A 26402-nucleotide genomic window follows, 5' to 3' on the forward strand; every position below is an offset into this window, starting at 1 on the left:
TGTTACTAGAGCACTATTTTATGGCAAACCAAGAGTTTACCTGAAAATAAGTCATTCTAAACAACAGTGTTCCTCAAGAGCACAGACTCACAGTTTCCTAAATTGTCACAAGGAGCAATAATAAAATACAAAATCCCATTGTAAGATATTTTTGAGTGAATCTACACTGACCCACAAAACAACCATGAAGCACCATACTTGTAGCATGTTAGAAGAAATGACTACTAGCTATATAATTGCAAAGGAGACACTAACTTTCCACTCCAAAATCTGATTTTCCAAACATCAAAATGCCTCAGCAACTGCAAATGGTCAGATTTTGTATATGGGCATATTTCAGAAACAAGACAAAAGTTTAACTTGAGTCTGGGTGAACAGGACAAGCAAAATGGGGGAAACCCATGCAGAGTGGCATTTAGAACTAGAGCAATGAAAAAATCTGATCTATTCTGATTTCACTATTTATGGCAGTTATAATTGGCTAAGAAATTTGGCTATAGAAACTACCAAGACATATTCACATTCCCACCATAAAGAAATGAGTGAATTAGAGCAACACAGTGAACCTTGTTCTGGAAACCTTCTCCTGGACAATAAGTTACCTGTCATGGTAAAAACCTAAGAGGGGGGGAAAAATTAATCACTTATGCCAAATTGGAGTTTTAGAGTCTATAAAAACAATGATCAACTGACCAACTATAATGCATTTCCTAACCAAATAACCGTCTTTTCCTTTTCTGACTACTGAACATCCCAGGCAATCAAATTTCTTTCCTAACATGAAACCTGGGGAATATTTCAAGTTTTACAGGAAAAAGTCAAACATATGAGTTTTACCTTTATCTAGAGAAAAGCAGAATGGCATTATCTGTTTGCACACCATTCCACATTGCATGCACACAAACGAGAATCCCCACCAAGAAGGAGGCAGGAAATAATTCACATTGCATGGCTTTGCTGTACAGACATACTTGGCAGCTCAAGAAACATCCTTGTTTAGCATGATGCCTCTTGGCATTTTTAAAATTTTTGTGACTGAATTTGGGCTCAAGTTCACAGAACAGCACTAAAATCCCTGGAAGTTAATTTACTTCCCATTCAGCTAATGATTCTAGGCAAATAATAAACCTAAAACTCATAAAAATCTCTATCCTTACTGAACCACTGCAAACAATTCATGCACAATATAAAAACTTTACATTGAAGGTTTGGTTCATATCTAAAATGATTGAACACTAAAAGCAATCTTAATCTTAAAATTATGTTTGCACAGAAAAAACATCATTTTATATCTATATGATAGCCCATTTGTATCTTTCTAGTATTTTTAAACAACACTGGAAAATACCTTTTATAAATATTGTACGAAAAATATCGAGAGCTCAAGTCACATGAGCAAACACTGGATGCCAAAACTACTCTTGTCTAAAAGACAATCTTAGTTTTTGACTTTGGCACAGAGCAGAACAACTTGACAGGAAGAGGACAGGAGAAAATTTGCTGGCTTAACTTTTATCGAATCTCAAACTTTAATGTCCATAGAAACTCAGCGAAGTGAGATTTTAAATGTAAGTTGATACGGCACTACCAAAAAAAATTGGTAAAAAAGGAACTCAAAGTTCAGAACAATTCATGTTGTTAAATAACACCATTCCAGACATCTTTCATTAAATGAGTTAACTTCCAATGCTGTCTCACATGACAAAAATGAGGTACAAAACACCATTCAGGTGTAATTGTTTGAAGCCCTGTTCCTCTCATAGGAGTGGCCCCAAAAGAAATACACACAAAAGAAAGTGAGTCACACTTAGAGCAAGGAACAGCTATTAAGCTTCAAACTTCATCTAAGATTATGATTGCTGGATCTTACAGCCAGCTAATGTCTCATTCAGAACATGAGAGTAAAAAATTCTCATTTAAATATATACAGTAAAAAACCCCAAAAAGTTATTTTGATGTGGTGAAGATGTTTGAAAAGTAAGATTCAGTACTTGAACATGCCTTGTTCACACATGAGAACAGGAGTGCTTGAGGTGTTCTGGTAGACATTGCATCTTTATTTGTCTCAACGAAAGAGGTTCACAGCAAGAAGACTTTTTGACTTGCTGTCAAGTATTTCAAGAAGCAGATTTTGAAACAACTCAACACCTCTGCATTTTTCCACTTCCAAGTTATTCAGCTCAAAACCATTTATCTTCAATTATTCTTTCTTGAAAGTACTGAGTCAAAGTGTTTTTTGGAAATACTCATCTTCTCATGCCCTTTAACCTTGATGTTCCACTCAGATTTTGTAATATTGCTATCATAATTCTGCTGGTCAGGTTTTCAAACTTGTGTGGGGAACAAGTACAGCTTGTAAGAAAAGCTAAACCCAGATTTTTACACGCTTCTACATTTTAACATGCTTTGTAGACACAACAATATTTTTACACAACACATAAATGTTTCTGGCTGAATTAGAAAGGCCAGGATTTCTCGTGAGCAAACTCAGGCATTCATTTGGATATTGGATAAGGACCTGAATAACTAAGCAGGTTTTGCAAGCTGCTGCTCCCTTTCACTGAAGAGTTTCAACATCAGGAACTGGTCCTATTTATCACTAATAAAGGTTACTGAATTCTTGCCCAATACATAGAATGAATAAAGAGCTATTCTGTACCCTTTGGTAAGAGCAACTTGATCTCCCAGTGCAGCTGAGGCAGTTTGCATGTACTATCCTTCCTTTAACTCGGGAAGAAAAAAAAAGCAACTTTTAGGGCCAAGCCAATTTTTTAGCATGCTAGATCCCTGTGGGGGAGAGAGAAAAAAAAATCACTAAAATTAAAAAAAAATACTCATCCATTAACCCCAGAATTCAAAACTCTGCTATACTAAAAAAAAAAACCAAAAACACACAAAACCCCAACAACAACAACCACCCAAAAAAATAGACACAAAACCCCCCAAACCAATAACATATCATTGAAAATACTTGCCCTTGGCTTTATCCTTCCCAAATGCCAGTTTTATGATTTGCAAACATTTACCTGGTAGGTACGGCAGAAAACCCCAGCTTTTAAACAGAATGGAGTTGCTGGTAAGAAAAATGATAAATAATTCTGAAACTATTTCTTGAAAAAAAAAAAAAAAAGCAGCAATATGAGAAAACAATGGATTTTCCATAATGAGAGTACAGTGCTGTGGAGCATATTATGTAACCCAGCCTGTGCTCACAGAGTGGGCTGGAACAGGGGCACTGCCTCGTCTTACAGTGTCATCATCTGTAATGTTTGAGGACACAAATAAGAAAAGATGCCAAGAGTGAAATCAGTTGAATACAGGCTCTGTTTATGCTCCAGTGAAAGATCACACACCACACTAGGTAAGGTATGCACATCTCCAGCACAGTTTAAATCCAGCACATTACGTTCGGGCCAATGACACTTTTGTTCAGAAAAGCTGGGGTTTCTGCCCTTTTCATTGCAAAGGCAAGTGCTCAAATGACAAGCACCGATGTAAAACAGATATTTGTCCCACTAACTGCATTGTCTTGCTGACAGGAAAAGATGTGCTTTTCAGGTTGTATGTTTAACGTTAGCACCTCTTCTTGGAGCAAGCCAAAACATTTTCCAGGTGTGTGTTAAGCTTCAAGAAGTAAGGTCATCTAGTTGGAATATGCAAAGCCCTCCTTTTAAGAGACCTTTGCACGATTCTGAACTCCAAACAGCATACAACACAATCTATGCTAATTCAAAGGCTAATTGTTAGGCAAGAAAAGTCCTGCAGAACACATATATTCTGAAAAACACAAGTAAAATAAGAGCAAAAAAACTCCCATCCAACAATGGAAAATGAGAAGTCCCTACACTGATCACAAAATAAACCCAATAGAAAGCCTCTGACAGTGAGGATAAGAACTCATCTAAACCTGCTGGTTACCTTAGGATCAAGGTATCTTATGTGCACTGTTTCTTAGGCTAAGTGGACACAGGAAAAGCTTAGAAGATAACTATCATTATAGGAAAAGCCTGCAACAACTAAGGCAAGATACTTGCACTCCTTTGAGACAGCAAGTCAGCATCATGTAATTTATTTATAAGTTACCATAATTACACATATACATACGTATATAACTAGTATTTACCACAAATTCAAACAGAAATTAAATTAATGGTCAGGAAGGATGATAATAATGTAGGACTTCAAAAGATTGGAAAGAGAACAGAATTCCACTGGTTTTGGAAATAGAAAGGTACAGGCTGATATCACTGGCCTGAGAAAACACCCCCTCAAACTTCATAATCAAGACATTCTATCTGAAATTTTGGAGCATGCTCTTCAGCAAGAACTCATTGTAAAGGACCTTCAGTTCCTTTGTCCTGATACTTGACACCAGTATGAGCTTTTTCAGGTCCTACTGACAGTAGAGTCCTCCTCCTGGGGTATTTATGGAACAGCTCTCCCTACATCATGTAGCAAACAAATGAGAAACACTTTCTTTTCACTGTTTTTGACGTATATCCATCCTTTATTAAAGAAAATTTAATGACCTTAAAAGATGCATCTACCTCATGTAGAGCTTGTGTACAAGGGCCAAAGTGGACAAAAAAAAATATGCTTACTGACTGGATATCCCATAGTAAGACAGCTTCAACAACTTGCATAGTGGAGAAAATTATCTTGCTCAAAGGTATGTTACATATGCATAAAGGGTTTTCATCCAGAAAATGACTACAAATAATCAGTAAATTCAAATCCTATCTTGCTTTTCCCAGCAATGCCCTCTTTAAGGGCTGTGTCTATGCTGGAAGCTAATGCACATTAAGACTATTGGACTTTTGTCTTCTCTCTGCTCTTTCAGTGGGGATGTTCTGTTCTAAAATACCAATTCTTTGCATGTCAGGCACAGCAACTGCCAGGAATAACTCCAGTAAGCTCTAACTATTCAAGACCTTGCCTCTAGCTTGTTTTGTAAAAGCAGCAAGAAATGCATAACTTCAGCTCTGCTTTGAAGGTTACAATCTTAAGTAATAACCACTAAAAGTAAAAAGGCAAATTAGACATGATCTACAAAATCATTATCACTAAGAATCATATAGGAGACTCAAACACAAAACCCTTGAAACTTTAAAAACTCTTCAAACTTTTAAATTTGAAGTAGTTATTCAAGGCTCTCTACACCAATGAGAATTTTCAACGTTAAAGAAATCACAGTGACTGAAACAAAAGCTGTCTGTCAAATTCCCAATTACTGCAGAAGAAATTCAGTGTTTGGCCAATACTGTAAACCACTGCCATGCAGACATCCAGGCTTGTTTGCCCAGTTTAGCAAGCAGTAAATCCACATTAGCATAGTACTGGGCAAGCTTACTATGCCTGATGAGAAGGAGGATATGTTTGCCTGAGAAGCACACTAATATTAACTCATACTAAAGTCTCTAAAGAATAATTCTCATTTCCTGTTCAAGGCAGCAGCATGCCATGTAAGCACAATGTTCTTCTCAGTTCTACCCTTTGCAATGGTAACTTTTCAAGAGCCATTGCCCGTGAGACAGTATGGGCACAGTACTCAGCTGGACTGAGTACCAATTTGCTGATGTTGGTCACATTATCCTGTAACTCTGCTCAAGGTTTGTTTGTACCACTCTTAATACAAGTAATAACTTGATCCAGCTGAAAATCTCATTTGCAGAGGCTAAAGACAGTGCTATTGACACAAAGCATAAAACTTACTCCTCTCTGGACTAGCAAATTTCTCTCATTAAACATTTCAATTCTGAAGAAAAATGCCTAATTATACAGATTTGTACTTAAAACATCTTGAATCTATTTCTAAGCCAGAAGAGGAACTCAACACCATTTGGACAGACTTTATATTGAGGCTGAAAAACATGATTCACTCAAAAACAAGACAGAGGAACTAAGATATCTGATTAATCATTACAGATGACATGCTTGAAAAACATCCTACACTAATGAACAGGAAATGCTCAACTTTAAAGCTAAGTTACAGTAAATAACTTCTGTGTGAAGAATTTAAATAATTTTTGAGTAGCTGATGGATACCGTTTACAATATACAACTGGCAGCAAGTTTCCACTACACCTGGAAGAATTAGCCTCCAAAGTTCTCCATCTCTGGACTCAGTCAGGCTCAGATCAATGGATCAAACAACCTAATACTGAATCCTTTAGAAGTAAAATCAGCTTTTATACAGAAAGAACTTCCCTACATTTCGTGCAGCGGAAGTTTCTTCTTATCTCTTCAGACATAAAACATGAATATTCACATATTTCACAAGGTACTCAGTTCTTTACCAAAATAACTCCTGGACATTCCTGCATGGTAGTGCTGCATTCCATTTCCTCCTTTAAAAACACCTGACTAAAAATTGATCACGTTTAGTGACAAGGTGTTTCACAAGCTTTGTCTCTTGTTAATACAACACCACACACTTTGGCCCATGCTATTCACACAATGTCCTTCTAAAAACAAATTCCTGGACTTTCTTACTTGCCAGATACTCCCCATTAAAAGCCGATGCATAGATGCAAGTTCTGAGCAGCCTGCTCCTGTTTGTTCAAGATCACAAATGCTCCCCACAAAACCAGAATTCTTCAAAGAATCTTCATTCACATGTGAAGAAATTTCAATTAACTGAACACATTGTAAAGCTAGAGTCTCATATGACTCGTCATTTCATCATGCTGGTCACACAGGAAATGGGGGTTCTTGATTGTGATAAAAACACTTAGAAAGTTTAGCACAGGGAATATCTAGAAGCAGAAACCAATACAGTACACTGAGATGCGCATTGGACAAAAATCTAAACACAGGTTTAAGGAGAAAGAAACATCTTGCTCCCATTAGAAAGCTGTATTTTGTTAGAACTATGTGAGCAAACAGATAGAGAAGATAAAAACTGCCATCAATCTCTGGGGTTATACACTATATTTTTCTCACCCATACATTCAAAAAATATATTTACATATGCTTTGCACAAAACAAAAACATACCAAATTAAAGCCATTAACCATTTTAAATGTCTCTATCTAATTACAAAAGCTCTCAGTTCTTACTAGGCATCAGTTCTTAGTAAGAGATAGGTATAATTATTGTTATTTAAATGGTAATAAAAATTCTTCTATTAGAAGTTAGCAGTAGAAGGGTCTGAAGGCACACACAGCTTGTTTTGTGTTTTATGTGCACCCTGAGTTCACCTGGGCTTTGTGAAGTCTCACAGCCCCTCACTAGCCCAGTATGAGATTTCTTGGCCTCTGCTGCAGCACCTGAAGCTGGGTTCCAGGCAGAGGCTGCCAGGCAGCAGCTGCTGCCCTGAGTTTCTCAGCAGTGTATTCTACTGCAGGAATTCTCTGTATTAGTGTTTGTTTATACAGGAATATTTTATTTCCTCTCCAACCTCCTGCAGCTATTTCAGAGGCCTGTTCTCACTGTCATTTCATTATATGCCTTCTGTTGTTAACATTAGGTAAGTAATCATTTTAAAAAAATGAGCTCACATTTTATATATAACTTGAATGCATTTCTATACAGGCATACACATGTCTGTGTTCTTTCAATATACAGCTCTCATTTGCAGGAAAAGTGAGGGGGAATTACTGCTGCTCTAAGTTACAACATATCCTATCTTCTCATCATATAAAGAAGTCTTTCAAATTCACAAATACCTTTAATTTTATCCCCCAAATCTGCTACACTCTAAACTGAAGATAAAAACCTATTATAAAGAAGGTTCAACCAAGCAGAAACCTTTCTAGTGAAGAAAGGGCTTCAAGGTTAAACAGATTTTTAAACAGATAAATAAAATGGGAAATTAGCAAGCAGTTTTAAAATAGTTTTTCCTCTAGATTTGATCACTACAATGTGAAGATATAAGTATTGAGATACACAGCAGCTATAAAAAAAAAAATTACAAAAATAGGAAACTAAATTTGTCCTTATTCTAACAATCTCTGAGGAAAAAAAGTGTTCTTAATATAGTAGAAGACTTGCAAATATTTATATGCACTTTAAAAATACCTCAAAAGTTATTATTTTCACTAAATACTTCTTTGCAATGATTAGAGACTCTAGATACTACAACATTTTTGGAGAGAAGGGCTTAAATTTATTTTAATAGGCCTAAACTGTGCACTCCTCCAAAATACTACTGCAGCTACACTTTCACAAAGTCAGTCTAGATGGTTCAAGTTACAATAACTACAGTGTCCAAGTTACAATAACTACAGTGTCTCTTTATTAAAAACTTGCCTGCCTTTGGAAATTTGCAAAAGATCCAATAAAAAACCAGTGACTGACACTTTTAGAGAACAAAAATGCATAACTGATTGAAACTCTTAAGCAATGGCAACAACAGAGAAACCAGAAGTGTATAACCCGACCTATTAAAATAGGAACCAAAAAAATAAATAAATTGTGCTCTTCAGAATATTTTACAATTTTCTGAGCATCTTTTAAATTCCTCCCTAGCATTCAAATGAGCAAACCAGACATTATGTCTGTCCTGCCAAGGAATACAGGAAGATGCTGCTCCACAGTAACAAATACTTTACTGCAAGTTTTTGTTGCCAATTCCAGTTGCCAGTGAAAAAGTCCTTCCTGTAAACCGTTTGATCTGCCTGCAGGAACCTGACAAAATAGTTACCAACACTGGGTGTGAGGCATGTCTGCCTCAAATAGACCGGTTAGCAAAACCATCATCTCACCTCTTCAGAAACACAACTTGAAGAGTTAAAAAACTCTTCACAATTCCTGCTTAGCTCATTTTTAGCCACTATTTACTCTCACCAGTTTAGGTACAAAAACCAAAGGGTAGTTTTGCTGTGACTGCCAGAAGCTTTTTCTAGAACCAAGGGGTGCGGCAGCTGAATGGGTCTGGAAAATTATTTCCTTGCAAACATACTCTGAGTGCACCAAATCACAAACCACTATGAACTCCTTTTCCTGATCAATAGTGTCAGCATTCCTGAAGTGGAGAGGAGAACTGTTAGGACATGCCTCTCTTCCCATTGCTTTCATCTGGCCCATACAAATCTCTGCAAAACTGTCATGGTCTTTGCCCCTGCTCTCAAAATAATTTCCACTCCCTGTTAAAAATAGCATCTCTGAGTCTTGCTCTCACCAAAAGCACCGAAACATGGTGCTGTACATCAACCACCACTGTTTAAAGAGCATCACATATTAACCTGCTTTGAGAACTTCCAGTTGCCCCAACTAGCAAATTCTTACACTAACAGTTACTTTAAGTTACAAAGGCACTGATAACAAAAGGCATAGCTCAAACACTTGATGCATATCAATTAATGCAGAAAAGTTTCTAGAAGCACAGATAAGTCAAACTAAAGTGAATTTACATTTGTAGTCTGTATGTATACTTTTTATAAAAAAACAAATGAGAAAATCCACATTACTAATCAGTAAAATAACTGGCTACAGAAACATCATGAACACAAAGATAAGAAAACACCTAATGATTATTTTTACCTCATTACAAATTATGGCTTCTCATTCATTTGTTTTCAAGCATGTCCATGATATTTACTCATGTAAGGTTCTTTACACTGAGAAATGTTTCAATGTAATTGCTGAATTAGAGAGCAATTAAAATTTCCCGCAGAACAACATATATAAAAATTCTTTTACTGTATGAAATAGGCACAGGATTCATTTGCATGATGGAAACATCAAACTTTATTAGATCTTGTAGAATTTTCCATACTGCAGCCAAGTATTTCAGGCTTTCCTATTCTACACTGTACTCTCAAGTGTACAGAAAAACACCTTTTACTCCAGTAGTCCAAACAACAAGTATAAAGATGAAAGCCAGCTGACCACACATCCATTACCTATTTTTTCTATTTAACCTCTTTCTTTTAGGGCTTTGCTGACCATAACCATCATCTCAAAGAATCTTTCTTGTTATTTAAATTGTACTGAATTTTCATTATTCATTCTTAAATTACTAATATATTTGGGACCCCTAATAATCTAATTGTCCAGTACCCAGACCTGATGCTGTATAAGAAGTCCTAGACTTGTCACTAGACTGAAAAGCCAACTTTTTTCCTCTTTCAGTATATACAGTGACCTGCAGAGTAGGATAACCTAATGCAGTGTCTTATCCTAGAACAATATCCAGCAGCATTCTCCTACTGTACAAAAAACACAAAGAAGAAGTTATGCAAACCCACGTTTGGCAGGACCGGGAAGGAAGCCCACATCTCTACTGGAACAGTCATCCATGGAGCCACCCTACCACTCAAAATACCAGTCAGACACTTTGGCCATCCTGTTTGTACTGTTAGCACTTTGGTGCTACAGGATCATAGCCCTTGTGAGCCTCACCAACAAAACTTGGGATTTATGGGCAACACTTCATTGCTATCTAATAGAGGTGCAGGTTAAGGAGCACAGACACAAGATCATTTGGTTCCATGGTTTTGTTTTGTTTTTCCCTTCTTCCCAAAACAGCAGCACAGGTGAATTTTTGTTTTGTGGTTACTTACTACACAAAAAAGACATTAAATTAGGAGCTATGCTGGATCAATAACTCAGAATAGAAACCATACAGACAACCCTGGCTGCTCCAGGGTAACAATGGCTGTAATGATACAGTATGAGGAATTTCACTTCCCATTATTTCATTTTATGTTGGGAAAAAAACACCAACTCACACATAAAGCAGTTTTAGAACATTTCATAGTTTAAATCTATTTTAATCTCACAAAGCACAATATAAAGTAAGATCCAGGTACCTAATTTTTAAGTCACTTCTCACATATGACAATACTACGATTTTATATAGCAACAGTGACCACTTTTGAGCATTGTGAGAGATCTGTGTGATTTTGGGAATCCTCCAAAAAAAAAAAGCCTTGTTTGGCTTTAGTATGAGAAAAGCAAGGGGCACACTGACACCAGTTCCAGAGAGGATCAGATGTTTGTCCCCTTGGCTAAGATCAAATGCAATAAAAAAAATGCATATTGGGTTACCTGAAATATCAATTTTCACAGCAAGAAATACCACCCTAATAGGTCTAGGAGGAGGAAAAATTGTTCTGATTTTGAACAATTGCTTCAGTAGTCAGATTTGCAACCTTTAAATCATTTTTGACATTGAGCCGGTATTCCCTTGAGAGAATTACATTCTTAACTAATAGCTGAGATGAAATATTCCATTTTCATGATCTTTTAAACTAAATGTACATCATACGAGTTTTGATTACAAACAGAAATGGCCAAGTTTACAACAGTAACAGGTCTCCAAATCTTAAAAAAAAAGTTCCAAACCAATACTAATTTATAAATGCAATGCTGAAATCATTGTTAGCTAAAACTAATTGCTGAAAAGTAGAATTCAAACCAGCCACACTAATCTAATCAGCAAGAGCAGGAAATGTTGAGGATCTCCATTAACTAACAGATATTAAAAGTGTCCATTATCACGCAAGATCTTCCTTTCTGTCAAGTCTCAAAAGCTCAAGATGGTACCAAGAAATAATAATACCTTTTAAAATAAGCACACACAGAGCATAGCAAAAGCCACGCTTGTAACAAAATCCCTATGCTAACATTTGTGATGCATGTGATTTAAGCCTGATTCATGAAACAAACAGCTATAGTTACTCAAGCTTTCTTAGGGAAAGATTGAGTGAGAAGCAACCCCATCCCCTCTGGTTTTTTTCCCATTAACTGGAGCCTCAGGAAAGTACACCTTCCAAACAATTTATTTGAACAAAGTTCCTATCAATAAGTTTTGTCTATAAAGAGCTGCACATTTCCAGCTTGCAGAGAGGGTAAGCCTTTCTGAACCCCAGTTTAAGCAGCTAGGGATACACTCAATTTGTTCTTTCTTCACAAAAGATTACAAGAGCAGACGGAATAAAATACATACTTTCTAAATCTAAACTGAGCCTGTGACTCAAGAGGCTGGTGTGGCATGAACAGAAAACAATCTTCTTCCTGAAAAAAGCCCATTTGCTATTTGTACATCATACAGTCACAACAGCAACTCACAATCTTTAAGACTTCGTAAAAGTAAGAAGGAAATAAAGCTGGATGAAACAGAAGGAAAAAATACCCACATTTCATCATAAAAAACCTTCCTAGATGAATGTCAACAAAGATGTACAACAGCCCTATCTTCAGTTCACTTTTGGGCAAAATTAACTCCTAAAATGCTACTGGGTCTCCAGTTACAGTCTGGCCCATGCACAGGGGAAAGCAGGATAGAAGGAATCTCAACTATTAGAATACAAACTGCAAAATAATTAGTTACTCTTGAGAGGGGGAAATGACTCTGCAGAGGCATTGAAGGGAGTGACTCTGGAATTCAAATAACTGTACTGAAATATTTGGATAGCAAAGTGGAAAAAAATCCAGTGTATACACTGGTCTAACGCAACCCACAGTGGTCAAAACAGTTTATCCTGATCCTTCTCTTTTTTAAGAATATAAATAACTACTGCATTTTCTTCACTTTTTTCCTTCTCTGTCCACACCAATTTGTAACACAACTCAGGGAGCAACTCTGGGTCTAGACTTATGTAGACATATATTACCTCCAGCCAAGGATGTCCTCAACAAAAAACCCAAGGACAGGAATAAAATGCACACAGATACACAGAAAAATGTATTAGGCAGTCTACTTCTTTGTCTACCAGACAATGGGAGAATATACATGCTTATTTAATTCCAATAAACAGCATTTAAAGGATAAATGTAAATTTAATAATAAATACTGTAGCAGGACTAGGATTCCCATGATAATAAACAGTGGTCATGTGTGATAAGCATCTCCCTATGCTGAAGAAGGTGGTTGTGAAAAAATGGCATCTTTGTCCTGCGTGGACTCTAACCACACCTTGGGTGTTACTAGGCTAACACCTAGTGCACACATGTTCTGTTAAAGGGAGATGTACCCACAGAAAGGAATTTAATAAAAAAAATTAATTAAGACATAAAATGTAAAAACCTCCAGATTTTGATTATTCTTCCTACAGTATAAGTACCTGGCAACCTGAAGTAATTCTCTTCAAAGACAGCAAAAAAGATGAGCTTTCCTATTTAAGCATATCAGTTGACTTCCTATCTTCCTATTTATTTGCAAGTGCTCGACAGAACTTGAGGAAGAACAAAATCCAATACCAAACCACTCCCTCATACATGCTGAAATACAGCAGAGGCCTTGGTAATATACAATTTTTAAAAAAGCACAAAGATAGTAAACCTAAATTTGTTTACAGGCTCAATAGCTATGAATGCTAAGCCTGACTTAACATATGAATGAATACAAAGTAACAACACTAATTATCTTCCAGAAATAAAAATGGCACTGTGACCAGAGCATATAGATGCAGACATGGGAAGGATGCAAAACTAATGCTCTCATAACTAAAAAGAATATTAAGTCTTTTGGTATAATTCATCATACAATCTTGCTTAAGGACATACAAAACTCCTGAAAGACGATAAAAAGTCCAACCTTATCAAAAAAAGGTTCAGATTTGAAAAAAATTTCTTTATATAGGGTCCTACTCAAGCTCTTCAAGACAATAGGAGGGCTCCCTTACACTGGGACATTTCACACAGCATTTCTCAGCTGTAAATTCTGCAGAATGCTTTTAAATGTCAAAAGAGACATACCAAACTAAATATTTGCTTTTGGTTTACATCTCCCCCGAAGAAAGTGTAAACAATCACTATGGTCTTAAATGGGCCCCTAGGCAGCCATTACATCTTAGCCTTTGCCCTTTAGCATCACTCTTGCTCTGAGGCATTTGGAGGAGAAACAGCTATATACATTCCTATAGCATAAGCCCTAAATGGTTTTTGTCAGTTTGCTGTAATAATCAAAGCAATTTCTAATCCATGTAAAGAGTTTATGCTGTATTATCTTTCACAGTGTCAAATACGCATATTAGAATTTTAATAGAAATACAGTAACTGCATGCTGTTCAAATCTTGAATATCACCCAGTGGAACAAACTTAGTACCATTTCAGTATAATTCTTATGTCTGCAGTGCCTGAGTTTGCAACATTGCAAAAATAAAAATCCAGTTTCTCAATCTTACTAATACAATCATTAGGCTTCCCTTTTTAAAATCCACTATTAAATGTACCTACTGAAACCCCAGACTATGTTCTTATAATTGTCTCATGTATACTATATGCTATATTCAATTTAAAAACAATAAAGTCTACACAGCATCACACTCAACCAGTCTATAGCTTTCTGAAAATTAGTCTGATGCAACTGTATAAACAAACTTTGCAGTTACCCAAGCACTGCAGAACTAACACTTACAAGGAATATAAAATTAGGTCTTTACTATTCACACAAATCTGCTAAGCTACACACCTGAATCCCAGTATGAAGTGCATGTATAGGTATTACTTAGCCTAGAATATAAAATGTACAGCTCAAGAATTAGCAAAGTTTTCAAGAAATTAGTACAGCAGGAAGATATAGCAAACAAAATTAAAATATATTCAGAATTAAAATACATTCAAAGGTAATTATATTTCATTTTACCTGAAAATTAACATCTTCTTTCTTAAATATTAGTGCGCGAACTTCATCAGGATCTCCATTAAATATAGCTTGAACCAATGGTGGCTAAAATGAAGAAAAAACACATGTTAAAATAAAACCTCATCTTAGGTTTTAGTGGTACACAATACAGGGTTTTTTGATACATAACAGAAACCCAAGGTAACGACAAAGAAACCCCATTCCAGGCAGTAAAACGAAACCAGCACCAGTATTTAGAATCAAAGAAATTGCAAGTTTTAAAAACCTCAAACACACAGACATCCTCTAAGTCAATTAACTATATACGTGAAAGAAAAAAAAAAGGAGCTGAGAAGACAAGCTTATAACGGCTGAAAAGAGAATGCCTTAGAACAAAATTAGGGTTGTCATTACATGCTGCAAATTCTATACAGTATAAGCAAACAATCCCCTTTTACATTAGCAAGTGACTCAAGTTACTGGAAGTCTTTCACCTGTTTAGACAGAGTGGGAAAGCAAAGTGCATCAGATAAGTATGGTAACAAATTCACACTCACACAGATCTATTACTAAATATAGCAGGATTTCTTAGTAAGTAAGAAAAGCTGCTGAGGTATGCTAGCAAGATTTAAGTCAGTCACTTGACAGAATAAAATAATTTAAAGCAATAAAAGCACAGTCCCCAGTGTTGATTATTGTCAGAAAGTGCTAACTTGAATCTAACAGTTATACCAAGATTGTGACTTATGGTAATTTTTATTTTAGCTTAGATTTGCACTTGTTTGATATAACTATATACTCTACCAGTTCTCAAAATAAACAGAGCATATGATTATAATACAATGATCACATCAGCTTCTAAAGTGGTAAAGCATAAATGTACTATTGAAGAGTGAGAAGTGGAGCAGGGAAAACCCATTTACTTGAAATACACTTCCCCAAGCCTTCTAAAACCCCACTGCTATTACACAAGAATCAAGACTTGTTCTTGCTGCACCATAAATAAGGTTACATGAAATAGAAAGGGCCCTTGCAAACATAAATCCTACCACTAAGTTTCAGCTTTTTCCATCTTTATTACATGCAGATTTTATCACCTTATCTTGTTTCAACGCTGCACATATTCATGCTTATCTTAGGAAACTAGCTATCTGTATCTGAGAAAGCATTATAAGCAGGAAATATGCCAACAAACAACATGCCTTACCAGCACGTTTCCAGAGGGCGATGGATGTACAGATACATTTTCCTGAGGTAAATTGGAAATAAATGTGGGAGAATCATCTTCCTCCTCCTCCAAAACAACAATACAGACTCGACTCATTCGATCCGTTTGAGGAAGCAAAAGCAAACAAGAAAATGCCAGCAATGGTATTTCTGGAAGCAGACTGCAGGTATTGCAGTAGTGACCATAGAGGAAATACTTTCACCTGTTTCACAGGCCCTCACCAACTTGTGAGTGCTACTGCTGGTGTCTTAGCATCTAGAAAGGGACATTCCAATCCCCCCCCACACTTCATTTTCCAGACTTAAACACCATGAGATGTTCAAGACACTGCTGAAAAAAAGTTGTTCTTTATAAAATAAAAAGTCCCTAAGCATCGAAACCACAATAACAAAACCGTGGAACAGCTGATAAAAATATCCCAAGATCCAATTCCATTAGAACAGCACTCACTGTCACACACAGCTGTCCTTTCAGAAGCAAATTTGTCTTTGTTAATGTCACAACTTCCACAGCGTCCTTCTACCCCCACAGTGAAGTCATTGTTGCAGAAGACACGACTCCGTCCTGCAGAGGACGGAACAAGGAACAATTGCCCCGAGAGAGACGGCCGCAGCTATTCCCACTCCTGCAAGGTCAGTTTAAATCAGCCCTCACAGGCTCTCTGGTGACTGAAAATAAACGTGCCTCCCGATCATCCTGCCATTCTACAGCTTCCTTTCTCAATGTCAAAAACAGTACGGACAGAAAAACACATCTCGGTTCAGCAGTTATTCAGGACCCGCTCAGAGGAAAAGAATTCTTTCCCATGCAAGAAAATAGCTGCAACGTGCAGCACGGCTGCAGCACATTTACATGCAATGAGTCAGACCACAGGGACAATGAACTCCTTGAATAATATTGCCGGCTGAATCCAGCAAAAGCAGCGCAGCCGGCGTTACTCCGTCAGGGACACGAGCAATGCGGAGCGTTCATTTCTCCTTCACCAGGCAAAAGCTGTGGCTTCTCCATCAGGGAATGCGTAAGGCAGAAATACTGTCGAGGAGGAATGCTTCAGCAAAACAAGCTAGCTACTGCACACGAAAGCTCAAATTACTGCCTTAGAAGACTTCTGCAAAAGCAGTTCATCACTCAAGTGTTTCTTTTGATCACCGTGTGAATGCAGTTCCCATGATAGTCTTCATTCAGATTGAGGGGGAGGAAAAAAAGGAAAAAAAAAATCAGACTCTGTACATCTTCTCTGAGCCAACTTCTTTATCCGAACATCTGTCACTGCGCCAACCTGATTCTCCTCTTCAGTTAGAGCTTCTGCTTATCAGGTTTCTTCCTTGACAAATTAAATTATACAATCAGCAGATAGCCTTGTAAAGCTCAAAAACCAGCTGGGCTGTCCGGGTGAGCAGGAGCGGCGCACCGAGCAGTGCCACGGCAGCGCTGCCCTGAGCAGCAGCCTGGCGAGCAGCGACTGCAGCCTGCCAGGGTGCAATGCCTAGTAATGCTCACATGTCACTTACCGGAGCACCCGGCCACCGCTCCCAGGGCAACTTCCTCCGGCACCAAAAAAAACCCGCCGTTTGCTTTTTTTGGGGGCAGTCTTTGCAGCCTGCGCCAGTTCTGTGACTAACGCAGCCGAAAACGTAAAAATTCTATAACTGAAGAAAGAGCCACTGTTTAATATTTTCCACTAAAAGCCGCAAAGAAATGTGGTGTACTGGCTCTGCTGACTAACTACACTTTAGGCACTAAACAATTCCAGCACTTTAACTGCTTTCATATGGCACTGGTCAGAGAAGCAAAACAGTCCTCACTTAACCCACTAAGGACAAGAAATGCCCCACACAAATCTTCTGAAAATTAAATGAAAAGTAAAATCTTAAAGCAATAGGCTGACTATTAAAAAGCCAGTTATTAACGACCAAACCCATGGGTTTTTGCAATTAGTACAGACAAACACAACCTCGGTTTAAAAAAAAATACATTAAGTATAATTTAAATATGATATTATTAAAATATACCATAATAATGAAGTATAATATGAAGCCCTACAACTTGCTGAATAAATACTTCAGCTTGAATCTGCCTAAATGGTGCTGGCTCGTGGGTGTATTATGTAAATGGCTTCTGTCAAAAGTTGCTGGATAAGCTTCAGTGCTACAGGAACAGAGGGAGGGTTTTTGCTCCTGCTGTGCAGCATGAAGGCAATTCTGATGTCCTTCAGTGGCTGCTAAGAGCAGAATTTGTCAATGGTGAGCAAGTTTATAGCTCTTCAATAAAGTATTTGCACTCAGGTTTCACACAGGAATCCAGACAGAGAGAAAGACAGGTTTAAATGGTGTGTGAATGGTTTGGTTATAAACAGACATACTGAATTCCCACCTTTGGGGGCCACAGAGAGGAAAAGCTTACATGAACTCTTTTGAAAAAATGCCTACAGTAGCTTGATTGTAACTTAATGAATTGTTTAAACACCTCTCTTTCTCCTGACACTTTGGGCAGGTGAAACTTTTTCTAAGTGCAAAAGAGTACCTTGGTCAAGGGCTCCCTAACCTCTAGGGTCCTGGCCTGGCAGAATATAGCAGCAGATCCTGATTCATGGTGAAACTCCAGATTAAAATTTCTCAAAACTAACAAATAACTTTATAGATATATTCTGTTCATTTCATAGAGTTCAGTTGTTTTGAAATCTCATACTTTTGGTCCTAATTAAAAAAAAAGCAATGTTTGTACACTGCACTGCTTTGTTCTAGCATTTCAGCCATTTATTAAAAAGCAACAACACAGATTCACCTGAGTTCATATGACAACTCATGTTCTTCTTGGCCACAGCAGAACTAGTTCTAATAAACTATGGACATCCTCAAAGCTCAGCTATTGCAACACCCTACTGTCTGCTATGGAACACAACAACCACAACATGGAAAATAGTTTGTTTTCTATTAGTGAAAAATGCCCCAAAGAACAGACACTTTAGGTTTTGCATAACTAAACATGCATTTTAAAAAAATTAAAACTCAGATTTTATGTGTAAAAGCGAAACACTGGCAAAATGCATACTGAGGCTTCATATGATCCACACACACACACACACACACACTTTAATGGTTTTCCAGCTAAGCCCATACGTTCAGTGTAAGTGAACACTTTTCAGGAGTCAGTACATTTATGCAGTAAGCAAATGCCAAGGATTCCATTTGCTTTCTTTGGAATTACCAACTGGACACATCACTAGGTAGAGATAATGCCTAACTTAGTTCAAATTATCTGAATGTGGTCCATTTTTTACCTTTCTAATTAATGCTTCAAAGTCAGCTAGAAATTCAATAGTTACCTTAGGAAGTACCTTTCACACTCAGTTAATTGCAAAAATTCAGAATGTTTTAATTTACTCTGATAATTATTCTAGTGATCTTAGACATAATACAATTACTATAAACTATTTCCAAAGGCAAGTTAACATATATCTCACCTAACACTGTATATTTTTGAATTCTAACAGTACAACAGAGAGTTAAATGCCAGCACATCACAGTTTGCATTAGAAAGAGAACCAAAACAACTGAGTCAATATTATATTGATTTCTATAGCAATCTAAACCATGTAAGCAAGCAAAAACACCCTGCTCATGATAGGACTGTGTGTGTGCAATTTCTTCCATAACCAAAGGAAAACCCAGTTCTGGATATTTAATTTTTGCTCACAATTAACTGGCATTTCCCCCTTACATCCCCTTCAACCAAAAGCTGTGCCTTCATCTCAATGCAAACAGCATCTCTAATGACCTCTTCTTTCAACTTCAAAAAACCATGCAAAGTATGTTCTGGTGTGCAAAATGCAGTTTCTAATGTTATCTAAGAGGTCTGCTAAAAACCAAAAGCTGTTTAGAATTCTACTGTGAGAAACCAAACGAAGGCTTCAATTTTTCAGCAGTTTATCTAGACTAACAACTTTCTGTGTAGAAGAGTTAATAGCAACAGAGAATGAAAGCAGAGTAAATTCAAGATGATTAATTTAAGCTTCTGTTCCTCGAACTAATTTAGGAATCATAACAGAACTTTGCGAGGTATAAAGAACATTGCATCTCAAACAGTTTGTATTAATAAAACTTAAAAAAACTGAAGACAGCAGGTCATCATCATCCATCTTCTCCAAATGTCATCTATTTCCATACAAAAGCTTATGAAATGAGAAGTAGGAAAGAAGGCTCAAAAATGGCCTAACTTAAAAAAAGAATGCCATGTCTACAGGGGTTTGAGTGGTGATCTGATGACCTCCACAAGATCTGTTAACAAAGTAAGATCTCCACTCTTAACTCTCAAATTTTAAGAAGTGCAATTATGATATCCATTTTTGAGAAAATAAAGGCTTTTTTGTGGACATGGTAGCTGTAAGGAAAAAAAAAGTTGTAATTTTCAAGCTACATTTGTCTTTAAGTAAGTCAAGTTTCAAGAGTCTTTAATGTGTGCATATAAAGGGAATATATTAGAAGAATGCAACCTGCAGGTTAAAACACAGATGTCAGCATCCACACTAGACAAAAACATGAACTCTGCATCAGCTAAAAATAGCAACCTTTTCTATGGATCTGCCCTCTTCTCTAGGAAAAAATAAGCAAAAGACTGTAGCAGCCCTGCTGCTGACACCAAAAACCAAAGGACAATCAGTATCAAAGAATCTACTCATATAAAGATTTCTTTCTTGCCAATCAGCATTTACCAAGTTTTTTCTGGGCTGAGTTTAATTCAACTGGTTTCAGGTAGTATTTTGTATGATCAAAGGATCTAGGAAAGGAAGAAAATTGTTCTGTCAGATTCCAGTAAAAATGAAAAAAACTTAGAACCAAGTCATATATCAACTTTCCAAGGCAAATACCTAATCTGCATATTTCTTCATTAGAAAAAATTGCTTTTAACAGCTACAGCTCTAAGTAAACAGGCATGCCCCAGTATAAGCTGATTTTAGCACATACAGACAGAGATGAGTGTGCAGCATCACCATGAATATAAGTTACAATACTTCTAGAACACTTCTCATGAGTCACTCATCTGAACTCCTCTGCTGTTTCCTCCCCACTCCTGAGGGAATGAGGTGGAGTCAGGAAAGAGAACAGTCTAAAGCAAGAAATTGGTACCTTTCTTCCCAGTTTTGTTCTGTTTATTCCAGAGCATCTGCATCTGCAGAATAGTTTTAACCCTTGAACTCCCCAGTTCTGCTTCTAAGGACATGCAAAATAGCTCTGCTTGCACTTCATGATACCATAGGCAATTCCTACTTTTTCTCATGCAATTATACAGGCTCTGTTAATCTAAAGAACTATTTCAGATAGTCACATACTATCTTTGAACACTTGGCAGTTAATAAAAACCAGTATCTGAAAAGCCATTTCAGCTAAAACTGAAAGACAAAGAAGAAAAATAACCTAGCATTCATTCTAACTTTTCTCAATTGGAGCAACATAAGAAAAATTAATAATAAAAAATGCCTGTGATTCAGACACAAACTGTTTAAGTTATATACTTAAACACCCAGTAATATGTTAAAAATATAATCTGATCAAAGAGCAATAAAGCACCTTGAAAGTGTTAAAAGTCTACTAATCAATTTTCTGTTTAAAGACTTCTCTTCTATACGTCTGAACAATGCACCTGCAGACAAACTCTTGGCTGAAGGACCATACAGCCATCACAGAACAAGATAAGTAAATAGCTGAAAAAAAACTATCACTGGTGTCCAAAATATGGAGTCTAGCAATCAAACTGTGCACAAACCAAAACCCAGAAAAGCAAATGCAACTCTTGTTTCTCTTAAAAGAAAGTGAAAATATGAGGGTCCTGCATCTTCCAACAGGTTTTCGAGCTAGGATATCACCCAGCACACTTTCCTTTTAGGCCAGATTTAAATTCACTGGCAGGAGGAGGTACCTTGTGCACTTTCAGTGTATAACCCTGTAAACAAAAATCAACAATTCATTCTTACATTAACACACAGTACATAAAAGAAGTCCTCCAGTCTGTCTGAACTCACAGTCTCAAGGTACTTTGTAGAAAATGTGTGTGCTCAGATTTATCATCTGCACCCAACAGCAGCCACCTCTTTGTCTTTTGGGAAACAGAAGGCAGCTATTACATCCAACAGCTTTTCTAAATAACAACCACATGAGTCTGACTGTGGTATTGTCAGTCTTGTAAAATTGACTAGAAGTCAAAACAATTCCTGTTTCAGGGAAGAGAGACCACAAAAAGGTGCACCTATCCACATACATTGTTATGAACAGTTAAGGTAAGTTTGCATCCATGAAGACAAAGACCTTGACAAACCACTTTAGCTACTGTGGCATGGATTTTGGACAGAAGACAGGTTGTTTTTTAAGCAATTTTTCTTTCTAGGAAAGGGTAAGTGAGAGAAGATGACTTCTGTTGGAAAATGGAGAACAAACATATTATCTTAAAATATCAGTTTAGTCGAAAAGAGAAGCAGGCAAAACATTTCAGCATTTGTTAAACCCACACAAACACAAAATTATTAGCTGTACACTTAAGGTTTTTGCAAACATGACAGCTTTTAAAAATGTTTTCATAATACAAAAAGCAAGGCCCACAGGTTTGTTGAAAGTATTTCCACCTGTTGGCAGAGCAAATGCAGAAAAGACACTGATAGAAGCAATTTTTCTGGCCTCCTTATCTCCTTCCAGCTCATATCATGTCCCCGGCCAATTCTGGGTTTTGGCAGTGAAAATGGCATCAATTACAATAATAACCACAGCGTCCTTCCAGGAATAATTACTGAGGGCAGCAATTTCAGCTGTGCACACCAGCTCTAAAAGCAGAGTTGACGAAAACAAAACAAAAATCAAAGACTCAGTCTCAGCAGTTCCCGTTTGCTCTTTCACATGTCAACCACCCTCTCCCAGCACACCCGGCCTGTTGCTGGGAGGTGAGGCTGGACAGGAACACCAGCAAGAGCAGAGCAAAAATAACAACCCAGACACATTGGAAGAACAACCCACTGTCACAGCTGGCACTGACAGCCTGATGCTTCAGGGAATGATGCTACTACATTTCCCCAAGGAGAAGAAACAGGTTCCTTGGCTGGAACAAATAACAACTGCAGAATTTCTAATCATATTTTATATCATCTATCACCTTGCTTTTTATACCACTACTGTACACACTCCTGTAAATTAACTAAAATATGATCCTACTAAATTATATTAGTGCAGCTGGTAAAATAACTAAGAGAATTCCCTTTGGGCCTGTGGGTACACACATACACTGAGAAGAATTAGTACATCTCCTTTGATCTACTTTTCTACTGATCTATAGTCATGCTCAAGATGAACAGAGGAAGTGCTGATTTTACATATTTCCTCTTTGAAAATTTCTTCCTGCAATACTGTTCCCGCAGAGAAAAAAAAAAATCAAACTCATTATTCATTACAGAAAAACTAGCCCACATCACAGAAGGTCAACATAACATTGCCTTATTTTTCACCATGTAATAGGTTTGCTCTTCCCTCTTCAGTAGAAATTAAGGGGTTTGTGGATAGCATATGGGATTCAAGGACAGACACTATAACACACAAGAGCACCACAAGCCTCTCAGACACTGCATCTTTGAATACCAGAAATTCCTTGGGATTTTCTAACGTATGGCATGATACACTTCTTCTGTCTCTGATGCACTGCAACCAATTCTCTATGTTTGTATCCCAAGGAAAAGAAGCAATTCTCACCTGGCAGCTGCTTACTCAAAAAAACCTGAGTGTGATCTTTCATTGCTGCATGGGAAAAGAACAAGTCCCAGTTTCCCTGGATTTGTATGCTTTTCTGGTTTGTTTTTGAACAAACTGCTGTTTCTCCAGCAGATGATTAGGAACACATTACATTTGGTCTGTAGGGCTCAGCTTCCCCACAGAAGCTCATTTAGCTGGATGGGCTATAAACCAATAACTTTTATCCTTTGCTCTTTTTCTAACCTCGATTCTTAGCTGGAACACTGGAAACCCCCTTAAAGGAAAGGCAGCACAATGCAAAACACCCAGATTCAGCACTGGACAGTGCTGGTGTTGAGACTGAAAATGAGGAGGTTCCGACTGGAGCCAAGAAATCTGGCATAAAGTTTATAATTTCCTCATTAAAACTCTGTTGGGCTGCTATGCTGCTGAGCTTCTGAAGAAGAAAATGATAGTGAGAGAGATTTCCAGAAATGAGAATTGCTCTGGTGCCTATGGTGAGTAACCACTATGATTCAATCCCAATCTCCATCCACTATATTGATGACATATAAAACATTCATTGCAGCACGTTTGATGAGCTTGGGATGACAGACAAATCAGTTAGTTCTTTCCAGGTAACATCCAGATTATCCTCCTAATTCCATTCTTTAAAACACACGTGCCCATTCTTTTCCTTCCCCCCTTCTCTTTTCCCTGTAAAATTCGCTAGCTAATTTTTTCCGCACCATTTCAGTTAACACTGGAGAACAAGGAAACCTGAAATTAGCTAAAAGCATATGAAAAGAGATGTGGGTTCATAAAAAACACCTCAATTTTGGAACAGTAGCAGGCAGCCATATAAAAATGCAACACAAATTCTAACATTCTACAAGATATTTTACACACTTGAAAAGCGATTCTCATGACTGAATTTTTATCCTATACCACTTAACACATTTTAGGCAGAAAAGTCATGTTAGTTATGCCAGTCAGAAGAGGACTTTCAAAGTTTTATGCCACAAACCACATCAATCCTTGTGGGTAAGTTGCCATAGTCACAAAATGTTTACTTTTATACATTTGTCAGAAGTTCCTATGGAATTCCCACATGACCAAAATCAGCAGTGGCTGGGAGTGCTCCACCAACATTTAGGAACTTGAGTCAGAAACACATACCACTTCCACTCAGACTATTATCTGGGAAACACTAAAAAAAATGATTCATACCATTTTGAGCCATGGAAGGGAGGAAACAAACATCATATTCAACTATTTAAATCCTTCACTGATGACTCACATCAGTTTAGAACATTTCCAGAACCAGTTGCTTTTCTCAAGTAACAAACAGCAGATGCCTATTCAAAAAAATAAACAACACTGACAGACCCGCTTTCAACAGAACCATTCAACTATCAGAGAATTAGCAAAAAGGAAAGAGCTGGAGGGTTTTTTGCCCCTCCACCTCCTCCCAAAGCACAAGAAGCTCAGTGGATCTATCTCTGCTAGCCAAGGTCACCGACTTCCAACTGCTAATTATGCTGATCTAAGTCTGATTTTAGCATATTTGCAAGAATCAGCTTGGATATGCTGCTATAACAAACAATGCATTACCTGTCTCATTTCAGCAATATTAGCAGGGTTTTATCTTAGTCCATGTTTTGCTTGGACTCACAGTTGTGTTATTTCAGCAGCAAAAACTAACAAAATGTTAATCCAATCACAGAAGCAAGAAGATACAACCAATTAAGAGTGAGAAGTAATGAACACCCTGTGAAAGACTAAGAACCAGAGCAGAGCAATGCATCCAAAGAAGTGTTAAACAGCTCTCACTGGCTTCCAGTGGTTAAATGACCAAAAGGGGAAATAACACGGGTTGGACTGAGGAACAAAGATAAAACCTAAGTAGGAGCAACTATACAGTACAGGCTGCTTTACCTCTACTAGAAGGGCATCAGGAAGAGAACACTTCCAAATCTGACCATCTTAGGGAAGGAAAGTTTACTCAACTTCAAATGGATGTCTGCTATTCACTTAGTGTGATAAGTAAAAGAAGTAAAATGCATTATCTAGAGGAAACTATTTACAATGACAGAGTGATAGCAGCATATATTTTCAAACAGGACCACACAATTTCTGCTATTCAAAACAAAGCTCTGATTTTGTCAAGAAGAAAAGGACTACAAAATCTGCTCCTTCAAAATACCTATTCAATATTTTGTCATTACTGAAACTCTCCTAGTAGAAAGTTGAGGGAATCCATAATACTGAGGGAAGGAAGAGGCTGAATTATTTCATAGCTCTAAAAGAAAACAGAAAAACTGTGGCCTTTAAAAGTTTCTGTTCAGATTTTCCTACTTATTAGTCATGTGATGGTACAATCTGCCTACAACCCAGTCTCTCCCTCCCTGTTCCACCCAGGAATGAGTGTTGTTGCAGGGACAGAGGAGGCAAAAAGGGGGGCACATTTTAATGGTGAGGGCTTTTTCCCCAGGATGGAGGTCCTGAATACATTAATTTTTTAAGAAGACTTAAAAGTTTTCTTTTAAAGAAAACTTTTTTAAAATCAGTTCTCTCTTACATAAGTTATAAGAGTTGGAACAAATTTTAAAATAAATATTTAACAATTATAATACTAAAAATGCATATAATATTCCTACTAGTTCAATACTTTTAATTCAGTTTTGGGTAGATAGGAATAGACTGTGACCACAGAAGCCACAGTTCAGCTGGCTTGCTCACATGTTAAATTTGGTTTCCATACATACCAGGACTCAAAACATTGTATGTAAGTGAGCAAAATGAATCCCAGTTGCTATGGATACCACTTTTTTTCTCTCTTTTCAGTATGTAAACAGTGTCACTGTACACAAATTATTATGATTATCTTTAAAATAGTGTGTGTCAATATCTGCCTCAAGCATCAGGATTTGCTGCTTGGGGAAAGCTAAAACT

General features: G+C 37.2%; 1 protein-coding gene across 6 annotated transcripts in view; it reads right to left on the reverse strand.

Moving 5' to 3' along the window:
* Positions 1-26402, reverse strand: part of ANKRD28 (ankyrin repeat domain 28) — a 119737-nt gene that overhangs the window by 57882 nt on the left and 35453 nt on the right. For 2 of the 6 annotated variants that reach the window (XR_009486397.1, XM_059845660.1), the window contains exons 1-2: positions 15721-17234; positions 14535-14618 (exon numbers count right to left, since the gene is read on the reverse strand). Coding sequence is in view for 5 of the 6 variants with exons in the window: in XM_059845660.1 (XP_059701643.1) it covers positions 14535-14618; positions 15721-15837 (201 nt within the window). In the remaining variant the exon portion in view is untranslated. Of the gene's footprint in view, positions 1-14534; positions 14619-15720; positions 17239-26402 lie in introns of those variants that run through there. The other 4 variants (XM_059845657.1, XM_059845652.1, XM_059845645.1 and 1 more) reach the window with 3 other exon arrangements.

Source organism: Haemorhous mexicanus, chromosome 1 (genome assembly GCF_027477595.1).
Source record: "Haemorhous mexicanus isolate bHaeMex1 chromosome 1, bHaeMex1.pri, whole genome shotgun sequence".
NCBI classification, from domain to species: domain Eukaryota; kingdom Metazoa; phylum Chordata; class Aves; order Passeriformes; family Fringillidae; genus Haemorhous; species Haemorhous mexicanus.